This window comes from Halyomorpha halys, unplaced genomic scaffold, assembly GCF_000696795.3.
Source record: "Halyomorpha halys isolate HHAL.00 unplaced genomic scaffold, Hhal_1.1 Scaffold88.1, whole genome shotgun sequence".
Lineage (NCBI taxonomy): Eukaryota > Metazoa > Arthropoda > Insecta > Hemiptera > Pentatomidae > Halyomorpha > Halyomorpha halys.
In genome coordinates, this window is record NW_027114863.1 from 463,891 (window position 1) to 486,102 (window position 22,212).

The 22,212-nt window shown below is 34.1% G+C and overlaps 1 protein-coding gene across 2 annotated transcripts in view; it reads right to left on the minus strand.

Moving 5' to 3' along the window:
- Positions 1-22,212, minus strand: part of LOC106677135 (uncharacterized) — a 167,332-nt gene that overhangs the window by 21,291 nt on the left and 123,829 nt on the right. For both annotated transcript variants that reach the window (XM_067051965.1, XM_067051964.1), the window contains exons 7-16: positions 19,691-19,861; positions 18,029-18,154; positions 16,632-16,849; positions 15,551-15,702; positions 14,933-15,471; positions 12,113-12,363; positions 9,257-9,518; positions 7,199-7,402; positions 5,386-5,663; positions 966-1,175 (exon numbers count right to left, since the gene is read on the minus strand). In XM_067051965.1, the coding sequence (XP_066908066.1) occupies positions 966-1,175; positions 5,386-5,663; positions 7,199-7,402; positions 9,257-9,518; positions 12,113-12,363; positions 14,933-15,471; positions 15,551-15,702; positions 16,632-16,849; positions 18,029-18,154; positions 19,691-19,861 (2,411 nt within the window). The remainder of the gene's footprint in view (positions 1-965; positions 1,176-5,385; positions 5,664-7,198; positions 7,403-9,256; positions 9,519-12,112; positions 12,364-14,932; positions 15,472-15,550; positions 15,703-16,631; positions 16,850-18,028; positions 18,155-19,690; positions 19,862-22,212) is intronic.

The window sequence follows — 22,212 nt, forward strand, 5'->3', positions numbered from 1 at the left end:
TTAAATCAAACATTTTATATGAGCAACTAGAAATAAACATTTTGTGAATTTATTTTGTTAAATATCATAAAAACTAATACTCCTACAAAGATTAACGTTATAAACTATTTTATAGCAAATTTAACTAACTTTATTTTGATTGTTAGCAGGCATCAGTACGTCTTATGATTTTTAAAATAAAGTTATTCATATATCAAACTTATTATCCGAACAACTATATATCAATTTATTTTTGAAAATATCATGAAAACTACTATTCCTACTAAGGTAAAGGTCATAAACTACTTTATAGTACAATAAACTAACTTTAATTTGAGTGCTGAAAGACATCTATTCGTTTTTGGTTCCTGAGACATCGACTTCTCAAAATAAATTAATTAACTATTAATCTTTTTAAGAAATATTGCTTTTTAAAAACGAGAAATATTGGATATAAATAGCTCTATTAGGGCTAATATTTCATCAAATCTACTCTTCTTTAAATAATGTCTTTTAGATTTTCTAATGTTGTTGGTAGTTTTTATGATATAGAGCTCCTAATTAAAAATGAATGTAATTTAAGGTTTTTAAACAGAAACCATTTTTTATTCCCCCTATCTATACTTGGTAGACTCATCAGTTTTGACTAGTAATCATTCGTAGTTATCATTAAAGTAATAAAAAATTGGAGTGAACTTTTTTTCTTCCCGGCTCTTGTACTATAAACACGACTTCGGGCTCCTTTGTTCGAAGCACTTCGTATTTGTATAAATTATATAATAGTAAAATTCATATAAATTTTTATATTGTATATAGCATTTATTTTCGGTGAAATATGAATTCATTATGTGTGAAACTTTTATTTTTAAAATTAATGGTTAACATGAGTGCTCAGAATGGTTTTATAAGGCACGGGTTGAAGAATGCAAGATACGTTACTTCTTCTTACGAATAAATTTATATTTAAATATGTAAGTACTTGTTACCTCAAATAAATGTAGTTCATGCTAAAAGAACCGTAAGGTGTGTCTGGAAGCACAACTTGCTGTGAGGACAGCTCGCAAAGAGGATCAGTGACTACAGACATGCAAGTCAGCGATATGAATGGTTCTACATGCTTCTTCAATGCAGAATATGGTTCCTCTACCACGGTCATATCTGTCAATTTAATACCAGATTTTCTGGCATAGTTCACTCTAAAATCAAACATAACGTAAACTAATTTTGACAAATGATAGCTAATTTATATATGAATATTGAATCTTATACAATATTCTTGTTTTCGTATTACATTTCGCCTCAAATACCCACGTACTTCTATATATACCAGTACGTGTACATTTTAATATGGTGATAAAAATGTCAAGGAAAATAGTACACAATAAAAGTGAAAGCGATAAGCTACTTTATCCTAATTCAAAGAGAGTAACCCTTGATTATTGATTATTGATACTGATCCTTGTCAAATTAAATTAAATGTATAAACATTATACGCAAAGTATTTTCTAAAAATTATAATGTCAAAAATCATGATCAGGACAGAATCTAAATATAAAAACTGTATAAGTTTACTGAAATTCGTTCAGAGTGAAGATATAAAAGCTGAATCGATTTAGTTTACATTTTTACTAAGAGGGCACAGTTATTTACCTAATTTTGCAGTTATAGAAGCTTATGAGAAAAAATAAACAGTGACTGGTATCATATAATACAAAGTAGTAAAACCTTTCAGTGTTGTCGAAATGAATCGACAAGATTTCCTTTTCAAAAACCACTGGAAGACGGTGTTACACTATGTTTGTAGTGAGCCAAAGTCCACAAGAGCCAAAGTGGAGAAAAAAGGCAGTTATCTCACCCCAATTTTTCATTACTTCAATAAAAACTATGTATAATTACTAGTCAAAATTGATGAGTATGCCAAGTTTAGGTAGGGGGAATAAAAAATGGCGGCTGTTTCAAAGCGATAAAAAATATATATATATATTTTCATTCAGAGCTCTGTATCCTAAAAAGTAGGAACAACAAAAGAAACCCTAAGAGAGCGCCAATTAAAGAATAGTATATTTAACGGAAATAACTCTATTTGGGCTCATATTTTAGCAACATTTACTTTAAATGACGTTCTCTTAGGTTTTCTTTTGTAGTTCCTACTTTTTATGATATAGAACTCCAAATGAAAAATTAGTTTTTTTAAGGTTTTGAAACAGCTGACATTTTTTTATCCCCCTACCTAATGGCAGACTCATCAATTTTGACTAGTAATTATACATAGTTTTTATTGAAGTAATGAAAAATTGGGGTGAGATAACTGCCTTTTTTTTTCCTGGCTCTTGTACTACTAACAGAAAAGATCAGCAAGTGGACTAACAGTCAATTGGCTTGATATGCGATGGATAAAACTAGAAAAGTCAATCCCAAGCAGCATTAATTTCTTTTTTTTTAATATTTATTTATTGCTATTTACAACTGTACATTATAATATATTTAGTAAATCTGATTTCGGTTAAATTGTAGTGTTACAGGCGTGTAGAGAAACTACCCATTGGCAGCACTCTAAAAGCGTCAAGTTCAAATATAATTTTGACGAGGATGATACCTTTCATGTAATTAATATAAAAAAAAAAAATAGGACGGCCAGGAATTAAAAAAATATAACTCGACCAATATTACATCCTAATTTCAGGACAATTTCAAAAGAAACAAAGACTTCATGAGTTTATTACAGTTTTATTAGACACGACTTTTATAGGACATTAAGTGGAGATCAAAAGTTACATTTTTTCTTTTCTTTTTTTTTTTAATAATTTATTTATTTTCATTTACAACTGTATAAAAATATATTCAAGTAAATTTGCTGTAGGTGACATAGTGACATAATACAAACATGTGGAGAATCTACCCATTGACAGAACTCCAATAATATTTCTAGAGGAGAAGATCTCGAGGCCATCTTTTCAGACGCCTAGGAGGATTATAAGGTAATGAAGGAGAAGCCAGGTTAGAAACAAGTGGATTTGGGTGGTTGCGAAGTTTATTTGGAAGGACTGGTATCTGGTTCTGGGCAAATCGGCAACATACGGGACATTGGGGTCCTGATGGATGACTTGATTTGTGACAAAGTAAGGAGCATTAAGGATTTTACGAAGGATTTTGAACTGGAAGGATTGAATTCGGGAGGAATTTAATGGTTTAGTGGAGCCCCAAAGCTCAACTCCGTATGTTCAGATAGGCCTTATAATAGTCATGTAGATCAATCTTTTGTAATGGATTGGCAATTTAGACCGTTCCAGTGATATGTAGCTCCGGTAAAAACTGATTTATCAAATGCAGCAGTTCGGTAAGGTGGAGAGTAGATGTCGGATAAACGGTATCAGGTAGTATGTGATTGGATTGAGAATTCCAATTGCAGGTTTTGTAGGATATAGGAGGGACATTGAGTACTAATTGCTTGGAAAAGAAAGGGTGCTAGGAAATACTGGCATCGGAAGGATGGATAGAGCCATTTCAGCTAAGCGTAATACTGAATTATGCGAGAATTAAATAACATAAAAATCAGTGAAGACTAAAATGACTTTATTCTAACATATTTACAAGAACTACATGTTACTGTTACTGTTAATCAGTCTCTATCTTCTTAATTAGCTATCTAGTCTAGGAAATACATATGAACACTTGAGAAGAGGGGGTAGGGAGAATAGTGAAATAGGAGAAGGGGTTTGGACCAATCAGGTAATTTAGGAAATTAGGCGGAGCCTAGAGAGCCTATGAAATTAGAAGTAAATATCTGGAAGGGGAAAAAAGGCGTGACTAGAAGCAGGGTGTGAGGCTTCCAAGAAATTGGGGTAAGAGTCATGATCTTGTGAGAACTAACTTTCATGTGTTAAACATAAAATAGTTAGACTGATGCAAGTCCATTGTGAGATGACAGCATGTACCTGCCTAAGTGTCAGCCCTTGCTATTGATACAGGATACTAAGGGCTTGAAAGGGCTGTTAGAAGGGTCTCTGGTGCCTTCTTAGAACCTAGTCGTTTTTATTGGGTTCCTTTTTTCTATAAAATTGTAAGAGAATGTGGACATATGCAACCATATGTCTAAAGTGACATAGGTTCAGTTGGGCAAGGGGAAATTGTTTAAATTTATAATACCGGTTCCTTAACTTGCGTATCTCTGGTGATCCCGAAAATAAATCGTACGGCTCAATTCATAAGATGTTTAAGTAAAGTTCAAGGGTGCAGATGTTTGACTTAGACAAATTAATAAAATATTATTAGGTTAGCATTTATGGTGACTTGAATTCAATTCATAAAAATTCGGAAGATTAAGTTGAATGTTTCCACTTAGTTCAGCGTGTAAGTTTACTATTGTCTTAGTTCAGTTCAGCATAATCCATATATGACCGTGGGGGTACATTTAGTTAATTTTATGAATTGAATGAAGTGCTCGACAATCTTTTGATTTCATTTTGAGCAATGTGCAAACACTCGTCAAAGGACATGATAGCTGAACGGGGCGGTTCTAGGGTCCCAGAACGCTTGGTTCAGAAGGTTGTGGGTTTGAACACCGTTTCAGTTAGTCAATATTTAGTTCTCGGTGGCCTCGAAAAGTGATTCTTGATATTCTCATTCTGGGACTGGATAGATCCCCGGTGGAAGACTTGAACTATATACAAAATAAATAAAGAAAAAACACTCAGGCACTCGTGCATGAAAGGTTGTTTTTATAATGTGTTTATGAATAAAAGATGTATAACTTTGTAGCGACACCGCTATCTCCGCTAATGAGAAACAGTAACCATTGTGAATCAGCACATTCTAGTACATTTTTGAAAGTGTATGTTGAAATTTTACTTTACTCTACCTTCTCTGAATCTCTCCTCTAACCTCTTCCTTTTATTTCTTTCGTAAGGACAGCTAGTTTTTATAGGACTCCCAATCCCCTTCGCAACTGTAGGCTAGTTTCTTGCAGAGAGAAGTTTTCCTCCTATAAAGACCTGCAGCTGATTCCCGTAGGAGTTGCCACCCCTTCACGACCACTAGGATCATGAGATTTCCATCCACCGAGGATTTACGGATAACTAGCAACCTAGTTATCCCTAGCCGCAGACTAGGGAACTCCCTTAAGACTCATCCTGTCCATTCATCTTCTAACCAGCTGCTTAACCTGAATGAACACTGGTATGGAGTACCTCACATATGCAATAGGAGTCATAACCACCTGATCTAATACAAGCACCTCGACAGCTTCATTCATTAGCGCTTGGAAAAATAGAACAAAGCTAGATGCGTTGCTATATGTGCGCTCCACGTTTACATAGCATAAATATTAAAGCATTAATGTAAATTTCAAATTCTTAATCAGTATTGAACAAAACACATTAGCGAATATCATATAAGGTATGTACTTACTGTGCACTAAAATTGTTTGTTATATGATGTACACCAAAATTCACTGGGTTTTTCAACCCTGTTTTCGAGTCAATTGGTGATATGACATCCGTTTTTTCTAGAAATGAGATGGAATTGAGATTTTCGTTAAGAAACGCCAAGTTCTCTATGCTTTTATTTCCAAATTCCCCTGTTTCTAATATGGAGCTGTCCTTATGCATTTTCAGCAAGTCTTGAAGTGTTGACACTGGTTCTTGATCAGATTTTTGGATTTGAGAGAGTTTTAGGTTGTCCAAAACCTGGCACATTAAATAATTGGATTTTTTAAATTTTTTTTTTATAATTTCCTATATTACAGTTACCAAGAGCGTACAATCTACTAGATTATTAGTTAAATGCACCAATGTTAATTTTTAAAAATAATGTTATTTCATTCTCCGTCATCAATTTTGGTCTAGTAAAATTGCAAATTGAATTTAATTCGTTCAATTAGAACTAATCCAGAGGGGACTATTTACAATTGACTGTCTCAACATCTAACCTATGCAGATTATGGGGTCATTTCCGATAGAACTCGAACAGAAACATTCCAGGAATTTGAAGAAGCAACAGATAAACTAGGCCTCAATATTAATGAAAATAAGAGTGTGTACATAAAAGTTCAAGAAGTGGAAAGGAAGGAAATAGTAAAGTAACTTTAAGAAATCACAGATTCAGTTTTGCGGACCAGTTTAAGTACCGGGGAAGACTGGTGACAGTCTTTTCGCACCCATCATCTCTTCGTGGAACTTTTTCGCATTTGTCTAACACAGAGATCACCAATTTTTGCTCAATTTTGAAACAAAAGGATTTCCAAACTTTAGACAAATGTCCAACATAGGAATCTCTAAGCGCTTGAGTATTTTTCCATCACTGATTTATTGATATGTATGAGAGGCACGAGCTGGAATTTTGAACTTAAAATAAGTTCTTTTGTCGGCATACCAAAGGAACTGCCTCGTATGGTATATGTAGATACCAGATGTGGCCTGGAGCACGCACCCTTCGGGACTGTTAACCGCTAAGGTAGGGGTACCTAAGCAGCCCTTATCTCACACCTAGGCACACTAAAAATCCCCGGCAAAGGCGACATCTGTCAAAGAAGCCACCTTAGTAGTCTTCAGAGTTTTGTAACCTTGGTTTGTACAGTGATCTCAATTTTCTGACAGGGTGGAGTAAAATTTTGCTAACAACATTAAAAAATGGCTTACACAGAGATCTCCGTCTTTTGTACAATTTTCTAACAAAGGGATTTTCAAATTTTTGACAATTTTCTAACAAAGGGGTTTCCAAACTTTTGCACAATTTTCTAGCACATGAATTTCCAAACATTTCTCCAGTACTGAGGCTTCAAACTTTTGTACTCTTGGTTAACCCAGAGGTTTTGAATTTTTTTTTACAATTTTCTTACCAAGCGGCCTCCAAACTAGCAATAACACCGGTCATAAAAATATGAAACTTTTAGAACATTTTACAGAATTATTACTTTTCTTTAAAGCAAATATAAAGTTTGCTTTTAATGATTTGACACGAGATTCGCCTTAGCTTCAGCAGAATATGATATTTATTAAACCTAAAATGGATTAAACATTCCCAAAACTTAGGCTCACTCAATGTGAGATAGCGTATAATGCTGGATTGCATTATAGTTTGTTATTTCTATTTTATGTTTTACATTTTACTGAAACTAAGGTCTTATTTCCAATTTTATTTTATGTATATTCTCAAAGTTGCTATAATATTTTAGTTTATAAAAAATAAATTCATATTTTAACAATTGAAAAAGAATTCTGACCTCTTCGTCTGAAATAAAATTATGTGTGGCTGGCTTATCAGCAGCAAGCCGTTCCATAGTGGTGCACATGAGGGTAAACATGTGGAATGCTTGTCCTCCGGCTTTTCCAGCTTCCTTTATACCTGGAGAATAAAGTAACTGGAGTTTGATTTTCTGGGCGGGCCCTATTACGGAAAATCCATATTTTGGCATTATGAGGACACACTGTAACCGAAAACAAATAATTTATAATAATCAAACTTAGAATCGGTTTATTTTATATCAATAGGCCAAAAAAGTAGTTTCGAATCCCCGGCTTTAATGTTTTTTAACTAAAAACGGTTTGTACCATTTCGTGTAAGAATAAGAAAAATACTATATCCTACTAATTTTCCAAATTTGCCTTAAGTCGACAAATCGACTCAACGGTTTCCTGTAAAGTGCGTTTAGATTTAGTAATCCTGTTAATTCCAAGGCTCTAATATATGTTAAGTGATTTTAAAATGTTTATTATTATTTAATTATAAGTTCTTAGTATTATTTAATACCTATGGTTACAAGCAAACATTATCAACTGCGCAAGCTCCCACCAGTTAGAACTTCTGTTTAAATTTATGACATTTTATATTATTTCTGCATTTTTCGTCGTTCTTCATCACCTTCTATGTCTTTCATGATAAATATTATAGTACAATAGCCCAAGAGGAGGAAAAAGTCAGTTATTTCACCCCAATTTTTGATTACTTTAATGAAAACTAAGTATAATTACGAGTCAAAATTAATGAGTCTGCCAAGTGTAGGTAGGGGGAATAAAAAATGGTGGCTATTTCAAAACGTTTAAAAAAATTTTTTTTAATTTGGAGCATATATTTAAAACTACCAATAACATTAGAACACCTAAGAAAACATCATTTAATGTAGAGTAAATTTCCTAAACTATAAGCCCTAATAGAACTATTTATGTTTAATAGTTACCGTATATTATTATATTTCATAAAATATGTACTGAAAAATCATTAGTTATTGAATTTATATTGAGAGATCTATATATCAGGAACCATAAGACGTATAGATGTCTGTCAGTAATCAAATTAAAGCTAGTTATATCTACTATAATGTAGTTAATAACATTTATCTTCATAAGAGTAGTAGTTTTTATGATATTTTATAAATAAATTGATTTATAGTAGTTCGGACAAATTTCTTGTGCAAAAGTTTTATTCATACGCGAATATCGTAAAAACTACTACCTTTACGAAGATACGTGATATAAAATACTTTATAGTAAGTTAAATTACCTCTATTTTGAGTGCTCGTAGGCTGGTGTTATGGGTATTTGATTTTGTCAAATCAATGCAATACTACTCCTACAAAGATGAATGTTATGAGCTACTATAGTAGTACAGCTATTATAGTATGTTTAAATAGCTTTAATTTGAGTACTGACAGACGTCTTAAGGTTCCTGAGATATAGATATCTCAAAGTAAATTCTTATTATTTCATTTTAAAAAGTTTCTCTTCTGGCTAATCCCAAAAACACCATAATTTTTTTAGGGTGAAATAAATTGATATTTATTTTTTTCACTTCTAAAACCTATGTACGATTTTTTACAGCAATCAAAATATAAATTTTTAATCGAAAATCACAAAAATTGTAATACGTTCAACAAGAGTCTACCAATCTACACGAAACTTATCGGTAGTTTAAGGGTCTATAAATAAGGTTTTCTTTATTTGAAGCTACTTTTTCTTCCGTCTATATTACTATGGTCTAAAAAAATTCAATATGTTTGAAGAGCAGAAATTCAACGTTTAAACATATGAAGTAACGTTGGTTTTGGATGAAATGATGAACAGATTTTTTGTGACGGGCACTTACAGTGTACAAGATCGAAATGATGAGACCATACAGCGCTTGCAAACGCTAATTTGACTCGTGTTATGTTTCTTAATTGATCGTTAAATTAATACATCCCATTACCATTTACTTGCATTATAAGTCTGACGATACAATCAAAATGGTGTTCGTTGGTTGCTTGCATAATTGGCTGTGATAAAATAAAACAAACTTAGCTCACCTCAGGTACATTAATGAATGCGAAATGGAGGGGTACTACGGTATGGTTCCTGAGCCAAAATTCTTCTATGACAGTCTCGAAGGTGTTGACGTAGCCAAGTTTGATCAACTGTGGCTCGATTGACAACGCCAGTGGATGACTGATCACGGCCAAAGTCCCCAATTCCTGAATCGGGAGATCGTTGGCTTTTATGCTGATCGGGAATTCCAATAGGGACAAAGTTTCATCCAACATATCACCCGCATCTTCACAAATATTCCATCTAAAATCAATAACATAGCAAGTATAGTATAGGTTTCATCCTTATGATTAGAGACTGGATTTTTCTGCGATTGCATATTTTAAGATGAAACAAAAGTTTGTTTGTTTTGAAAGGGCGTTTAACAGCTTGGTCATCAACGCCCCCTGATTATTAGTTTTGGTAAGATAAGACCATCGAACCGAAAGGAGCCAACAGAGAGCCCCAGAGTTTAGAAGGCGGGCTACTCCCACACGCCAAGTGGTTACATTGTTTAGGATACGAACATCTATCAAAAGATATGGATAAAAAAAAATCTAATCGTTCTATTTACATTGGAAATATTCAACCAATATTTACAATTCTTTATTCATGGAAAAGTTCAAATCGTCTTCAAGTTAACATGCTCTATATAGAACAAGAGCTCAAGAGGAGAAAAAAGGATTTTTTGATAATTTTATTGAAAACAATGTATAAATTGCTAGTCAAAATTGATGAGTCTGTAAGTATAGGTAATTATATAGTAAGTATAGGAAAATAATAAATCTGGATGGTACGAATTAGGGCGTCTCCCATTTTTTTTTTAAATTAGATATTGTAAATTTTAGAATCTATTTGCTCAAAATGTATAATATGTTCCTTTGCTTCTAATTGTTTTCACTACCAAGAAACTTTTATAACCAACCTACCAAGATATAAGTTAATACAATACTTAATTTACACACACGCGCGTGCACGCACATACACGCACACACGCACACACGCACGCGCGCACACACACACACACACACACACACACACACACACACACACACACACACACAAATCCAGGTGCGACGATTCCTAGAATAGGCGGCCATTGGCCTCTCCAGGAATCTATTTGGTTTCCGGAAAGCGAGATCCACGGTAGACCCTATCACGTTAGTGGTGGAAAAGGCCAGGAAGGCTATAGCAGGGAAGAGATGGAGAAGAGGCCCAAAATCTATTGTGCTATTATCACGATAATAGTAAGGAACGCCTTTAACAAGGCAAGATGGAGCTGCATCCTGGATGTCCTGCTGGTAATGAACGTCATTGAATACCTCAGGAGTATCATTCGTGACTACTTCAAGGACAGGATCTTGATATGTTCGACAGAGGATGGCTCGAGAAGGTTTAAGGTGACTGGCGGTGTACCCCAGGATTCGGTGCTGGGACCTCTATTGTGGAATGCCATGTACGACGGGATCCTTAGACTTAGTCTACCAGAGGGTTCCGAAATAGTTGGCTTTGCTGATGATAGCGCGGTGGTAGTCGAAGTATAAAGAAGAGCTCATGCTAAAGGCCAACTATTGTATCGCTTCGGTTCGAGATTGGCTAGAATTTTTAGGGCTGCAACTAGCAGACAGTAAGACAGAGGCCCTTCTCGTCAGTAGGAGGAAAGTGAGGGAAGCCATACCCTTCAGAGTGGGTAGGCAAGAGATCCAGTCCAAGCCTGCTTTGACTTACCTCGGCGTAAGGATCGATGATAGACTTCGGTTCAGAAAGCATATCCACCGGGTGAGTGATAAAGCGGCTAGAGTCACCACCGCACTGTCACGTTTAATGCCAAACATAGGGGGACCCAGGAACAGCCGTAGGCTGTTGATATCCAATGTGGTCCCATCCATTCTGCCCTACGCAGCTGTGATATGGAATTGGGTGATATGGGTGATATGGATGTGTGGCATTGGGTACTGAGGCCTACAGAAGACCGATGGTGTCGGAATATCGTAGGAGTGCGCTAAGAGTGATCACCGCGTTTTGTACAGTCTCATACAAAGCGGCTTACGTTGTGGCCAGGATGCCACCGATTAAGCTGATCTCTGATGAGAGGAGTCGCTCTTATAATAGTGTTGACTATATTCCCAGAGAGGTATTAAGAAAGGAGACTATTAGAAAATGGTAACGTCGCTGGAATATGGCATTCATTGGAAGGTGGACGCACAGGTAGGTGCCCAACATCGAGGTCTGGCTGAATAGGGACCACGGGGAGGTAGGCTATTATATCATCCATCTTATCACAGGGCATGGTTACTTCCCAGCCTACCAGTATAGGTTTAAGCTCGATGAGACTGGAGAATGTCCATTGTGTCCAGGAATGGAAGAGAGTGCAGAACACGTTTTCTTCTTCTGTCCCCGCTTTCATGAAGAAAGAAGTGAGCTCCGACGCCCGAAAGCAGATAATATCGTCATCATTATGCTGCTTAACCACGATTATACGATTATGGCGGGCCAACGATTTGCTGCACATGTGATGCAAAAGTTAAGAAATGAGGAGAAAAATAGGCGAACCTGGAGACAGCCTAAAACAATGAGGCGGCACTCAGCCAATCACCCCCATGATGTAATGCCTAACGGTGGTCCCGTGGAGGGTGAGAAGCAGGTGCTTGGTTTTAGTGGGTAAAAATTCCGCACACGGATAGGTACGGGCATTCGTGTCTTTTGAAGATTTTCCCCTACCCTCGTAAAAGAAAAAAAAAACAAACACACATGCCTGAATCATAAGAATGAAGGCGTATCCCACTTATTTATGTAAGTGTTACTGTAAAAATTATTAAATTTAAAAAAAAAAACTAGTACAAGGAATGTTTGATTACCCTATGGTTGCCCTGAGGAGGACACCTTCCTTCTGGTTAGGGCGGATGATGAAGTTGTTTGGACGAGCTTGGAAATGTTTGCACATTTTATTCGGAAGGTAAATCTTGACCTTCACAAACTTATTGGTTAGGTTGGTCACTTGGAATGACGTCTGCCACACGCCTGTTCCGACCATTGTCACCTGCATGTCCACCATGGCCGTGGATATCGACACAGGAACGTCGAACATGTTTGCAATGAGAGTAACCACCTGAATAATTAAAGTAATTAAATGCTTTGCTTATTCATTATATAATAATATAGATTGGTATATAAAGTGCCATCTTTGAACTGACCAGGAATATACATAGGAGAAACTAAGCAATTATTAAGAAAAAGAAAATATCAGCATAATAATAATGTAAAAAATACAGATAAAGATCCAAATAAAAAAGCATTGATGCAACATATATCCAAAAATAAACATGTTTTTGATTTTGAAAATTATATAAAGAAAATAACACCTTCAAATGAAAAATGATAGAAGCTATTTATTTATTCTAAAATATATTACTATACTGTTAATTTAAAATCAGATACAAAAAATTTGAACCACCTTTATACTGAAATTTTAATCAAAATTAATTTGTGATCATAATGTTTATATATAAGATAAGTATTATATAGTTAAATTTGGTATGACCAAATGTAATGAACAAAGAAATATAATAAAATAAAACTGAAAATATGTGGGTTAGGTTAAACAATAGTATTGTTGATAAGGTTATAGATTGTAATACGCAGTGTAAATTGAATAGAGTTAGAAATAGTGAAATCGTGAATATAATAGGTAATTAAACACATAAAAATTAATTGATTTGTGTATAATATCTCCCTAATTATTTCATATTTTATTGGTTACTGATTAAGATAAAAATTTACGAAAGCAGAATAAACTGCAAAATTTGTATTATAATATTAACTGTTATATAATTATGGGTAATTAATTGTTTAGTATGTTATTTAAAAATCAATTTTTAATGATTATAATATTATCTGAAATTGTTAATCTATAAATCCTTGAGACAGCCGGAATGGCCAATCAATTATATTTTTATTATAATTGATGTGCTAGAATTGTAGTGAATTGAGATAATTTATTGTAAGGCGAAAAATCGTATTTTTTTTTTAAGTTGAAATTTTTATCGGAATAATGATGCATAATATAATGCTTGAATAATCTTCGATGGCAATGAGATGGATAAAAAAAATCGTTCAAATAAATCCAATCGTATCCTAATTAAAATCTCAAAACATTCTTTATTTTATCAAAAGTCCATCGATTGGACCAATTCGTCCATCCTCAAGGAAAATCTTAAAAACCAATTTAAAAATTTTTCTGCAAGCTATACTGCCTAGGTCACTAGTTTCAGTAAAAATTACCCTTTTTTTTTACTATTTCATTAATATTAAACTTTTAATTATAATCAATTTTAACTCTGTTACACTTTGCTGTCATAACAATATTTTCCTTGTATATTATATACAAAATATTGTTATATATTTGCCTTATATATTATATACAAAATATTGTTATTATAGCAAGGTGATTTGTTAGGACAAAATCAAGCGGAGTGACACGGAATTTATTGGAAATCCACCATATCGAAGGTGCTAAACAATATAAATGAACAATATAAAGTGTTCAATTTTATGGGACTAAATTTTATGTTTATTGGATTACTAGGTTGACATTTGGTTTCTCATGTACCTTTACAAAGAATAACCTCCCATTCAAACCGTTTAACCTACCTCACATATCAGGTTTGACAATTTTCAGTTTTATTTTAGTTTATTTATTTGTTCATTACATTTGGGAGCTAATTGACGACTGTCATTACGTTATTATTGTTTTTATCCACTGCTTTATTTGTTTTAAAACATCCAAAACAGTACTAACACAATCAAAACTCAAACTAGGAGCCAGTATCCTAACACAACAAACAAAACGGTGACTAGCTCAGCTGGTCTGGTACGTGACGTCACTCTACATTTAACAGACTCTCGACCATGTTATATGTTATATCGTTTTAACATGCTAAAAGAAGGAACTATTTATCTGTTTAACATACGTTTTTCCATTTGACACGCTTTAACATGTTATACTGAAGATTATGAATAAAACTATAATAATGGAAAGTATTAGGATTGTGGAAAATTTTAAATTTTAGTTTTCAGCGGGGATACATCTTTTGAGGTCCTCCGATTCCAAATAACCTAGAAAAATGGTTTGTGTGTGAACAGCGAAGCTCAAAAACGAAAATTTATTAGAAACTTAAATTAAGTATTTAAGGTGGGTGTATGGTCTGGGATGTGACAGCAATCTTTTCGCTTTACAGAACTGACACGTTATTAAAGAGATTTTTCACATCTTTTCGATTTTTTCCAAAAGGGCTCAAACGATTTTTACTAAATTCAATTAAAATCAATTATGACTACGAGATTTACAGATGTTTATTAGCACTCAAATTAAACCTATTTAAATGTTTTAAATTTTTTTATGACAAGCATCTTCGTAGGAGTAAAATGTTTCATAGTATCTGTTAAAATAAATTGATTTCTAATTCTTCGAACAAAATTCATATGCCAAAAACTATTACCCCCTACGAAAAAAAGTGTCATAAACTATTTTCTATTACATTAAATCAGCTTTAATTTGAGTGCTAATAGACAAGATCTTCCAGGGCTCATATTTTAACTAATTTACATTAAGTGCGGTACTAAATGGTTTTCTAGAGTTCTAAATAGTTTTAACAACAGACAGAGGTATCTGTACTGACTTCCTCGCCCTTTGTGAGAAATCTTCCTTCGTAGGAGACTACGAGCTGAGCCTTGACTATCTTAACGTTCCCCGCCAGCTCCGGTAAAAACTCTATGGGCACGCACATCTTGGTCTCCCGATTTAGGAAGACACCTCGTGTGAGCTGTACCCTGAAGGGCTGGTATACTTCCTCTATCATCGATTCCAGCATGTCCTTTGCTGCCAATAAACTCTCGTTTTTCGCGAATTTCTTATGGGGTAACGAATGGTGACTTCTTACACCATGCGAATGACGTGATAAAATATGTTCCTGATTACGGACGCCATCATGTCTAAGCTGCCTATGCTGTTCTAGACTCCTTTGATCTCTTGATTTGTTTGGGTTTCTTTGATCTTTATGTTTTTCTGAGCTTGTGGGATCTGCAGGTTGCTCAGAGCTGTAATGTGCATGTTTTTTTCTTTCTGGAGTAACATTTTCTAGGGGATGATTGATAGACTCTTGAGATGGCGTCTCATTACCTTCTTCTATTGTGACTAATTTGTTTTCGTCTCGTTTTTCTGAAATAAAAAAAATAATAACGGCTCTATAACTTATATATGACACATAACTGAAGTTATACTAGAAAATATATATTACCAGTTAAATGTGATGATGGTGAGAATAATGAGTTAATCTCCTCTTTTTCATTTTTTCTGTGAATGTAAACCTCGTAATCTATCTGACTGTTGTTGGTTATTTCTAAGTATTTCGTGGAACAGGCATTATCCCATGACGGTACTTGATCAAATCTGTAACACACCAAACATAAATATTTTTCAAGCTTGAATATTCACATTTTCTGTTAATTATATAAAGCTCGAGGTGATTACATAGACACGCGTGTTAGGGTGATTACATAGACACGCATCTAAGGGTGATTACATAGACACGCATGTTAGGGTGATTACATAGACAAGCATCTAATGGTGATTACATAGACACGCATGTTAGGATGATTACATAGGCACGCATGTTAGGGTGATCACATAGACACGCATGTTGCGAATTGCAATGGGATTAAGGCCTGTATACGGGGACTGATAAGGGAGCCCATAGTCTACAGTCCGCTGCCTGGAGCCAAGGAGCTACATACTGAGAGACACCCACCGGCTCACAACATAGGAGTTTTTTTTTGGGGGGGGGGGGTTCAATCAGGACCCTTACCCACCAATCATCGATATTTGAGAGACGGCGTATGTTCCAGGCTGGAAAACCATGATCGATATGCGCATATTGACCCCCCGACTATCTAGTGTGAGCGACTTTTTTCCCTTTCTCTTCATCAAGCTGTTCATCACTTTGTGTGCCTCTAAGATACTTATTATTTATTATAAAGAGAGTTGATTTTGTTTATATGTATCAAGATATTTTCTTTTTCTTTCACTACACACCTTTATTTTATAACAACAAACCAGCAACAGTTTTTTTATTTTTGTTTATATTTTAATTCTATTAAATTTGTATACTAATTTGGAAGGTTTTTTATTCTCTATTTTTTTCTTTATTATTTTGAGTTTATAATCTTTTCAGGTCCTCCGTTTTATTTTTTTTATTATATCAACGAACCAAGGAACAATTTTTTTTATGGGGAAGAGGTACGTTGTTTTCATTTAAGAAAAGCCCCTCGCCCCAACATGTAGAAATAATAGAAACAAATAACAGTCGTATATAAACTTACTCTATTATCGGATTCTCGACTTTAATATTGCTGGTAAACCTGATGCATTGGACTTGGATAGGTATGCGGTAGAAGTCATTCGTCTTGAGAACTTTTGACCAGAACCATACGATTCCCTGTATTCCATCCTTCACATCATCCCAGCGTTCCGTCATGAAGATCAATTTGAAGTCTTGGTTCCCACCGGGGCGTATGCGCATGACCAATTCTGGAAAAACCTGAAAAAACCAAATAGAGCACGCTTTAACTTTTTTTTACTAATCAATTTTAGGTGAATCAAAAATTGTACTATAACTGTGGAACCTCAAGATTTGATAAATTAGTGTTATGATAATAATTTATTCTGTAACATTTCTTTACTTACTTCAAATTATCGATATTAGCATTTTAGGTGTTTTAAATAAATAAAGAAAAATCTAACTTCAAGCACAAGCGTAGTCTTATGGGAATTAACCGTAAGTCCTTGAAGGATGGAAACTTCACTCTGCAGGGAAAAACCCTGCAGTCGCGAAGGGGTAGGCAAGTCCTACAGGAACGAGCCGTAGGTCCTTTCAGAAAGGAAATAGCTCTTAAGGAAACGAGCCTACAGTCGCAAAGGAGATTGAAAGTCTTACGGAAACTAGCTAAGGACCTACAGCCTTAAGAAAAGAATAAAAGGTTAAGGAAGGAGGAGAGATTCAGAGAAGGCAGAGTGAAATAAATGTCTCTATACAATTCAAAAATAGCACCAGAACGTACTGATCCACTATGTACAATGTCACTCGCTGCCTCCTAAGGAGTGATATTATCTGGAAAGAAAATTTGCACTGAGCTCTTCCAGTTTTCTGTTAAATCAGTCTCTGGATCACTATCGGGGAAGCCATGTGTAAGATATTTGCTTTTACTAGATCAGTAGATTCAATTGCAATATTTATTGCTTCAAATGATACATTCAAGAATATTACAACACATAACATGGCTGTTAATTTGAACAAGTATTTACAACAAACGAGCATTCTAACATACGATGTTTACCTGACGAATGTTGTAATTCGCTTTGCTGCAGCTAGAAAACTTCGCGTCAGTATGTAACGGTCAATAGGGAGCTTGATCGTTTACAAAGAGATAGTAGCATGATCGCTACAACGGTAAATGAATGGAACAGTTATCTCAATCACTGAGATAACAAGTAATATAGAATTTAAATTTCCATTACCCTTTCTTCCTGTTGGAGGGGGGTGTGAATAAAGCACCATCTTGTACAAGTGGCGGAATATTCCCAACTTTAAGATTTTTATTCTTGTTGCGTAAATTGCTTACAACTAATGAACAAACCAGCTGATGCAAAGAATAAACCTCATTCATCAGTAAACTTAAACAATTAAAATAAAGAGTTGAGTACTAATCAGCAAACCTACCTCAAACATCTCTTGACCTTGAAACTGTGGTTCAACGCAACACTTGTAAAAACCACAATCCATCGCGTCTTTTGTCGGATTGTATATGTTGATAATCTCTACATAGTCGGTGTATGGCAAGAAATCCTAAAAAAAAAATTGGAAATTTTAGGCAAGAGTTGCATGATGCATGTAATTATTGTATAAGTTTCGTTTGGAGTGATGTATTGATTTAGTAATTTTGCTTATCTGCTATATACAAATCGATCTGGTCAATGCATCGTCCATCATTTACTAACCAGCTTGAAATTAAATTAATCATTGTAAATTTCAAAAAAGGTATTTCTTTATTATTCAGGTGGCAATACTCTTATTTATGTATTTCATATACATGAATGTAAAATTCGATTATTGTAATAAGTACCATGGAAAAACAACAATTACCAAATTTTGACATATTTTCATCCATCGTTTATAATTATGGTTATAAATTGTGGTCTGCCGTTGGACGAATACCCTAGTTGTGATTAATTATAAATGATAGATGAATATATATATATATATATACCTAAATACCTATCCCCTAAAGTAAACATTGCCTAAAACTATATATTAGTTACGGTCTGAGTCAGCTGACTGAGGGGATCAGCCGATCGAGGGTATATAAGAGATGTAGCGAACACAATAATGCTAGATACTATGTATTATATTAATACTATGTATTACATTATATATTGGTAATTGTAATTATATATAAATAAAGAGGCATAAAATAAATAAATATGGTTTTGTTTATTTATGTTGCTCTGCTGACCGCACCCCCCGACAAACTTCTCCAATCATAAATAAAGAGGATTTGAAAATAAAAAACAAAACAATAAAGCTAGTATTTTACAGCAGTTCAAGCGTGTTAGATCTTATTCCTTCTTCTCTTTTTTGACATTTTGCTATTTTGCTTTCGCCAATACTTAACTTATATATATATATATATATATAATCTGTTTTTTTAATCCTAATAATTAGGATGCTATGTGGTGAATAAATAATAGATTTGATTAGTTCCTATTAATCGCATGGCAACAAATCATAAACCAACACCAATACTTTCAGTAAGACAAAACAACTTATATCATAAAAATGTTTTGGTAGTTTGATTCTGGTAACTGTTTTATTTAATTGACGAAAAGTTTACTATAAATTAATTTATATTTAATTGCCAATTATACATGTTGGTACGAAACCTAAATTAGTCGCAGCCTTTACGCAATCCTTAAATCGAGTCGCTTTAATTTTGTATTTTCCTATAATTGGGATGATATAAATAAAATGAATGTAAAATAAATAAAATCTATTTTTTAGTAATAATACAAACATTAAAAAAATAGATAAATACTGTGCGTTATATTGCATTTTATCTTTTTCTTACTACTTTCTACATTTTGGTCTCTCTGCGCCTTCTCTCGATGCGACTTTCCTACTTTTCTCTCTCTGTGACTCACCACACCATGCCTACTTTTTCACTTTACTTCCACTCCCCAACTAACCCCCACCAGTAGGACTCTTGGGCGCTCTCACCCACGAACGCGTGAACGAATACATCCAATTTATTACTTAAGTTACTTAAACTATTTCAATCCATAACAGTACCTAAATACTAAAAATAATTATGGTCGCGATACTTACATTGAATACTACAGAGGTCGGACGGACTATCAACAGACTATTGTCCGGTAGTTCAGGTTCGGATTTTTCTTCATTCCAGGCGCGATCAATTTCATCCCAGATCGTCTCCATTTTCTTCATCATAGCATTTAATTCCAATTCCACCTTACTTGGCGAAGGCGATCGGTTTGGCTTGAAATACAAATAATTAATTGGTGTTACATAATGTTTATTAACAATTATTAAAGTAATTAGATCCGAAAGGAATTATTTTAATTTTTTAAAATTTATTTAATGTGATTTACAACTGTACAAATAATAAATACAATAAGTAAATATGTTGTATGTTTCATATACACTTGAAAATCTTGGGAAGGAACCACCCATTGGTGGTACTTCAAGCATTAATTTAAATTAGGTCCCGTGACCATCTTCTTTTCAGACACCTCGGAAGATTATCAGGGATTATTAAGGATGAAAGATTAAGAATTAATGGGTTAGGATGGTTAAGGAGTTTGGAATGAAAAGACGCTGATCTGTTTTGGGTCAAATCTGCAACGAATGGGATGTTAAGGTCTTTGTGAATGAGTTCATTAGTAACGTAATAAGGAGCATCAAGGATTTTACGTAGGATTTTAGATTGTAAGGATTGGATGCGGGAGGAATTTGATGGTTTGGTCGAGCCCCAGAGCTCAATTCCATATGTCCAAATTTGTTTGATTATCGTAGTGTATACTAAATCTTTTTAGTGAATAGGAAGTTTAGAGCGTTTGTCAAGTAAGTGTTGTAGCAATCGGAATCTACGAGCAGTTTCTTGTTGTTTCAGTCTTGTGTGTGGATTCCAAATAAGTCTCTTGTCAAAATGGAGTCCTAAGTATCGAATCTGTTCAATAGGTGTTAGTGGAGTATTTAGAAAGGATACTGTAGGACAGGAGGGTAGAGGTTTACGACGGAGAGAAAAGGTGATCTGATGGGATTTGTCAGGAATTATTTTGATTCTCCAGTTTTGACACCATTCTTCAATAGATGAATTATTTTAAAAATGATGAATAGAACATTTTTCCAACTACAACTATATATACAATAATTATGAGGGATTATTCAAGACTGGTGGATTTTATTTCTACGATGTATTTTAACCCTCCTGCCCTATAGTATCTTTTTTTAATATCCCACCAAGGCCTGTAGCAGAGATTCACTACTTAGAAGTCCATCTTGAAGAAATACTTACTTGGATTCCACATGCTAGACTGAAACAACAAGAAACATCATGAAGATTTCGATTACTACAACATCTACTTGACTAACATTCTGAACTTCCTCTTTATAGCAATAAAGTCGTACACAACGATGATCAGAACAATATGGACATACGGAATTGTGCTTTGGGGCTTTACCACACTATGAAATTCCTCCTCCGTCCAACCTTTGCAATCCAAAATCCTCCGTTAAATACTTGATGCCCCTCATTACGTCACAAATGAACCCATTCATAAAGACTTCAACATCTCATTCGTTGTAGATCAGGCACGAAATAGATATACGTCCTTTCATTCTAAAATCCTTACCCACCCAAACCCATCAGTTCTTAATCTCTCATTCTTAACAATCTCTGGAATTTCTCCGAGGCGTCTGAAAAGAAGATGGACACAGGATATTCTAATTTAAGCAATAATTAAAGTACCACCATTTTCAGATACATCTAATAATTTCAGTGTAAGGAAGGGATAAAGAAGAGAAAATATAGAAAATAAAGAGTAAGAAATACGCGTAACACCTGAAGAAAAAGCGACAGTACTCACAACCAAAGGTAAAGAAAAGATTAAGAAAATGAGAAAGTTTTTTTTTTTTTTAACTCGATGTAGAATCAAGTAAAGTGAAACTCAGAAGAATTTTTTTTATTCAACTGTGTGTTTTTTTTTTTATTTCTTATTTAATTTTTCACTAATCGATGTAAATTTCATCTTGATGTTACGTTAACGTATCTCATAACGTTTAGCATGAAAATTTTATACTAATTAAAATGAGCGGAATTTCAACCATATAGCAATAGGAGATAAATCATGAAGGTAGTAAATGTAAAAAAAAAAAAACACACATTCGCAGCAGCTTTAGGACTTGCCAATTGAAGTGAAACCTCGGGAAATGAAAGAATGCAGCACCCCTGCTAAAATGTTAGTTGGACAGTTTCCTATAATAGGAGCTCACTCAATGGTATTCGCACTGTAAAGATTGCTAAGCTCCTCTAGGCTTCTACTCTCCAACTACAATATAAAAATTTACCTGCTAAAGTTGACCACCTTTTCCCACCCCCTTCTGTTTCATCTTGCATCACGAAATAAGTTTACTCCCGTATAATTTTTTTTTATTCTTGTATTGTAAAACGTCAGAAAAAATACTTCACTTAAAAAATGTCAAATACTTTCTTATTAAAGAATGTCAAATATATAATATTAAAGAATTTTAATAACATCACTCGGGTGAAAAAGGAAGGAAAAAAAATTGAAAATGGCCAAAGTTAAAAAAGGTTATTTATATATATA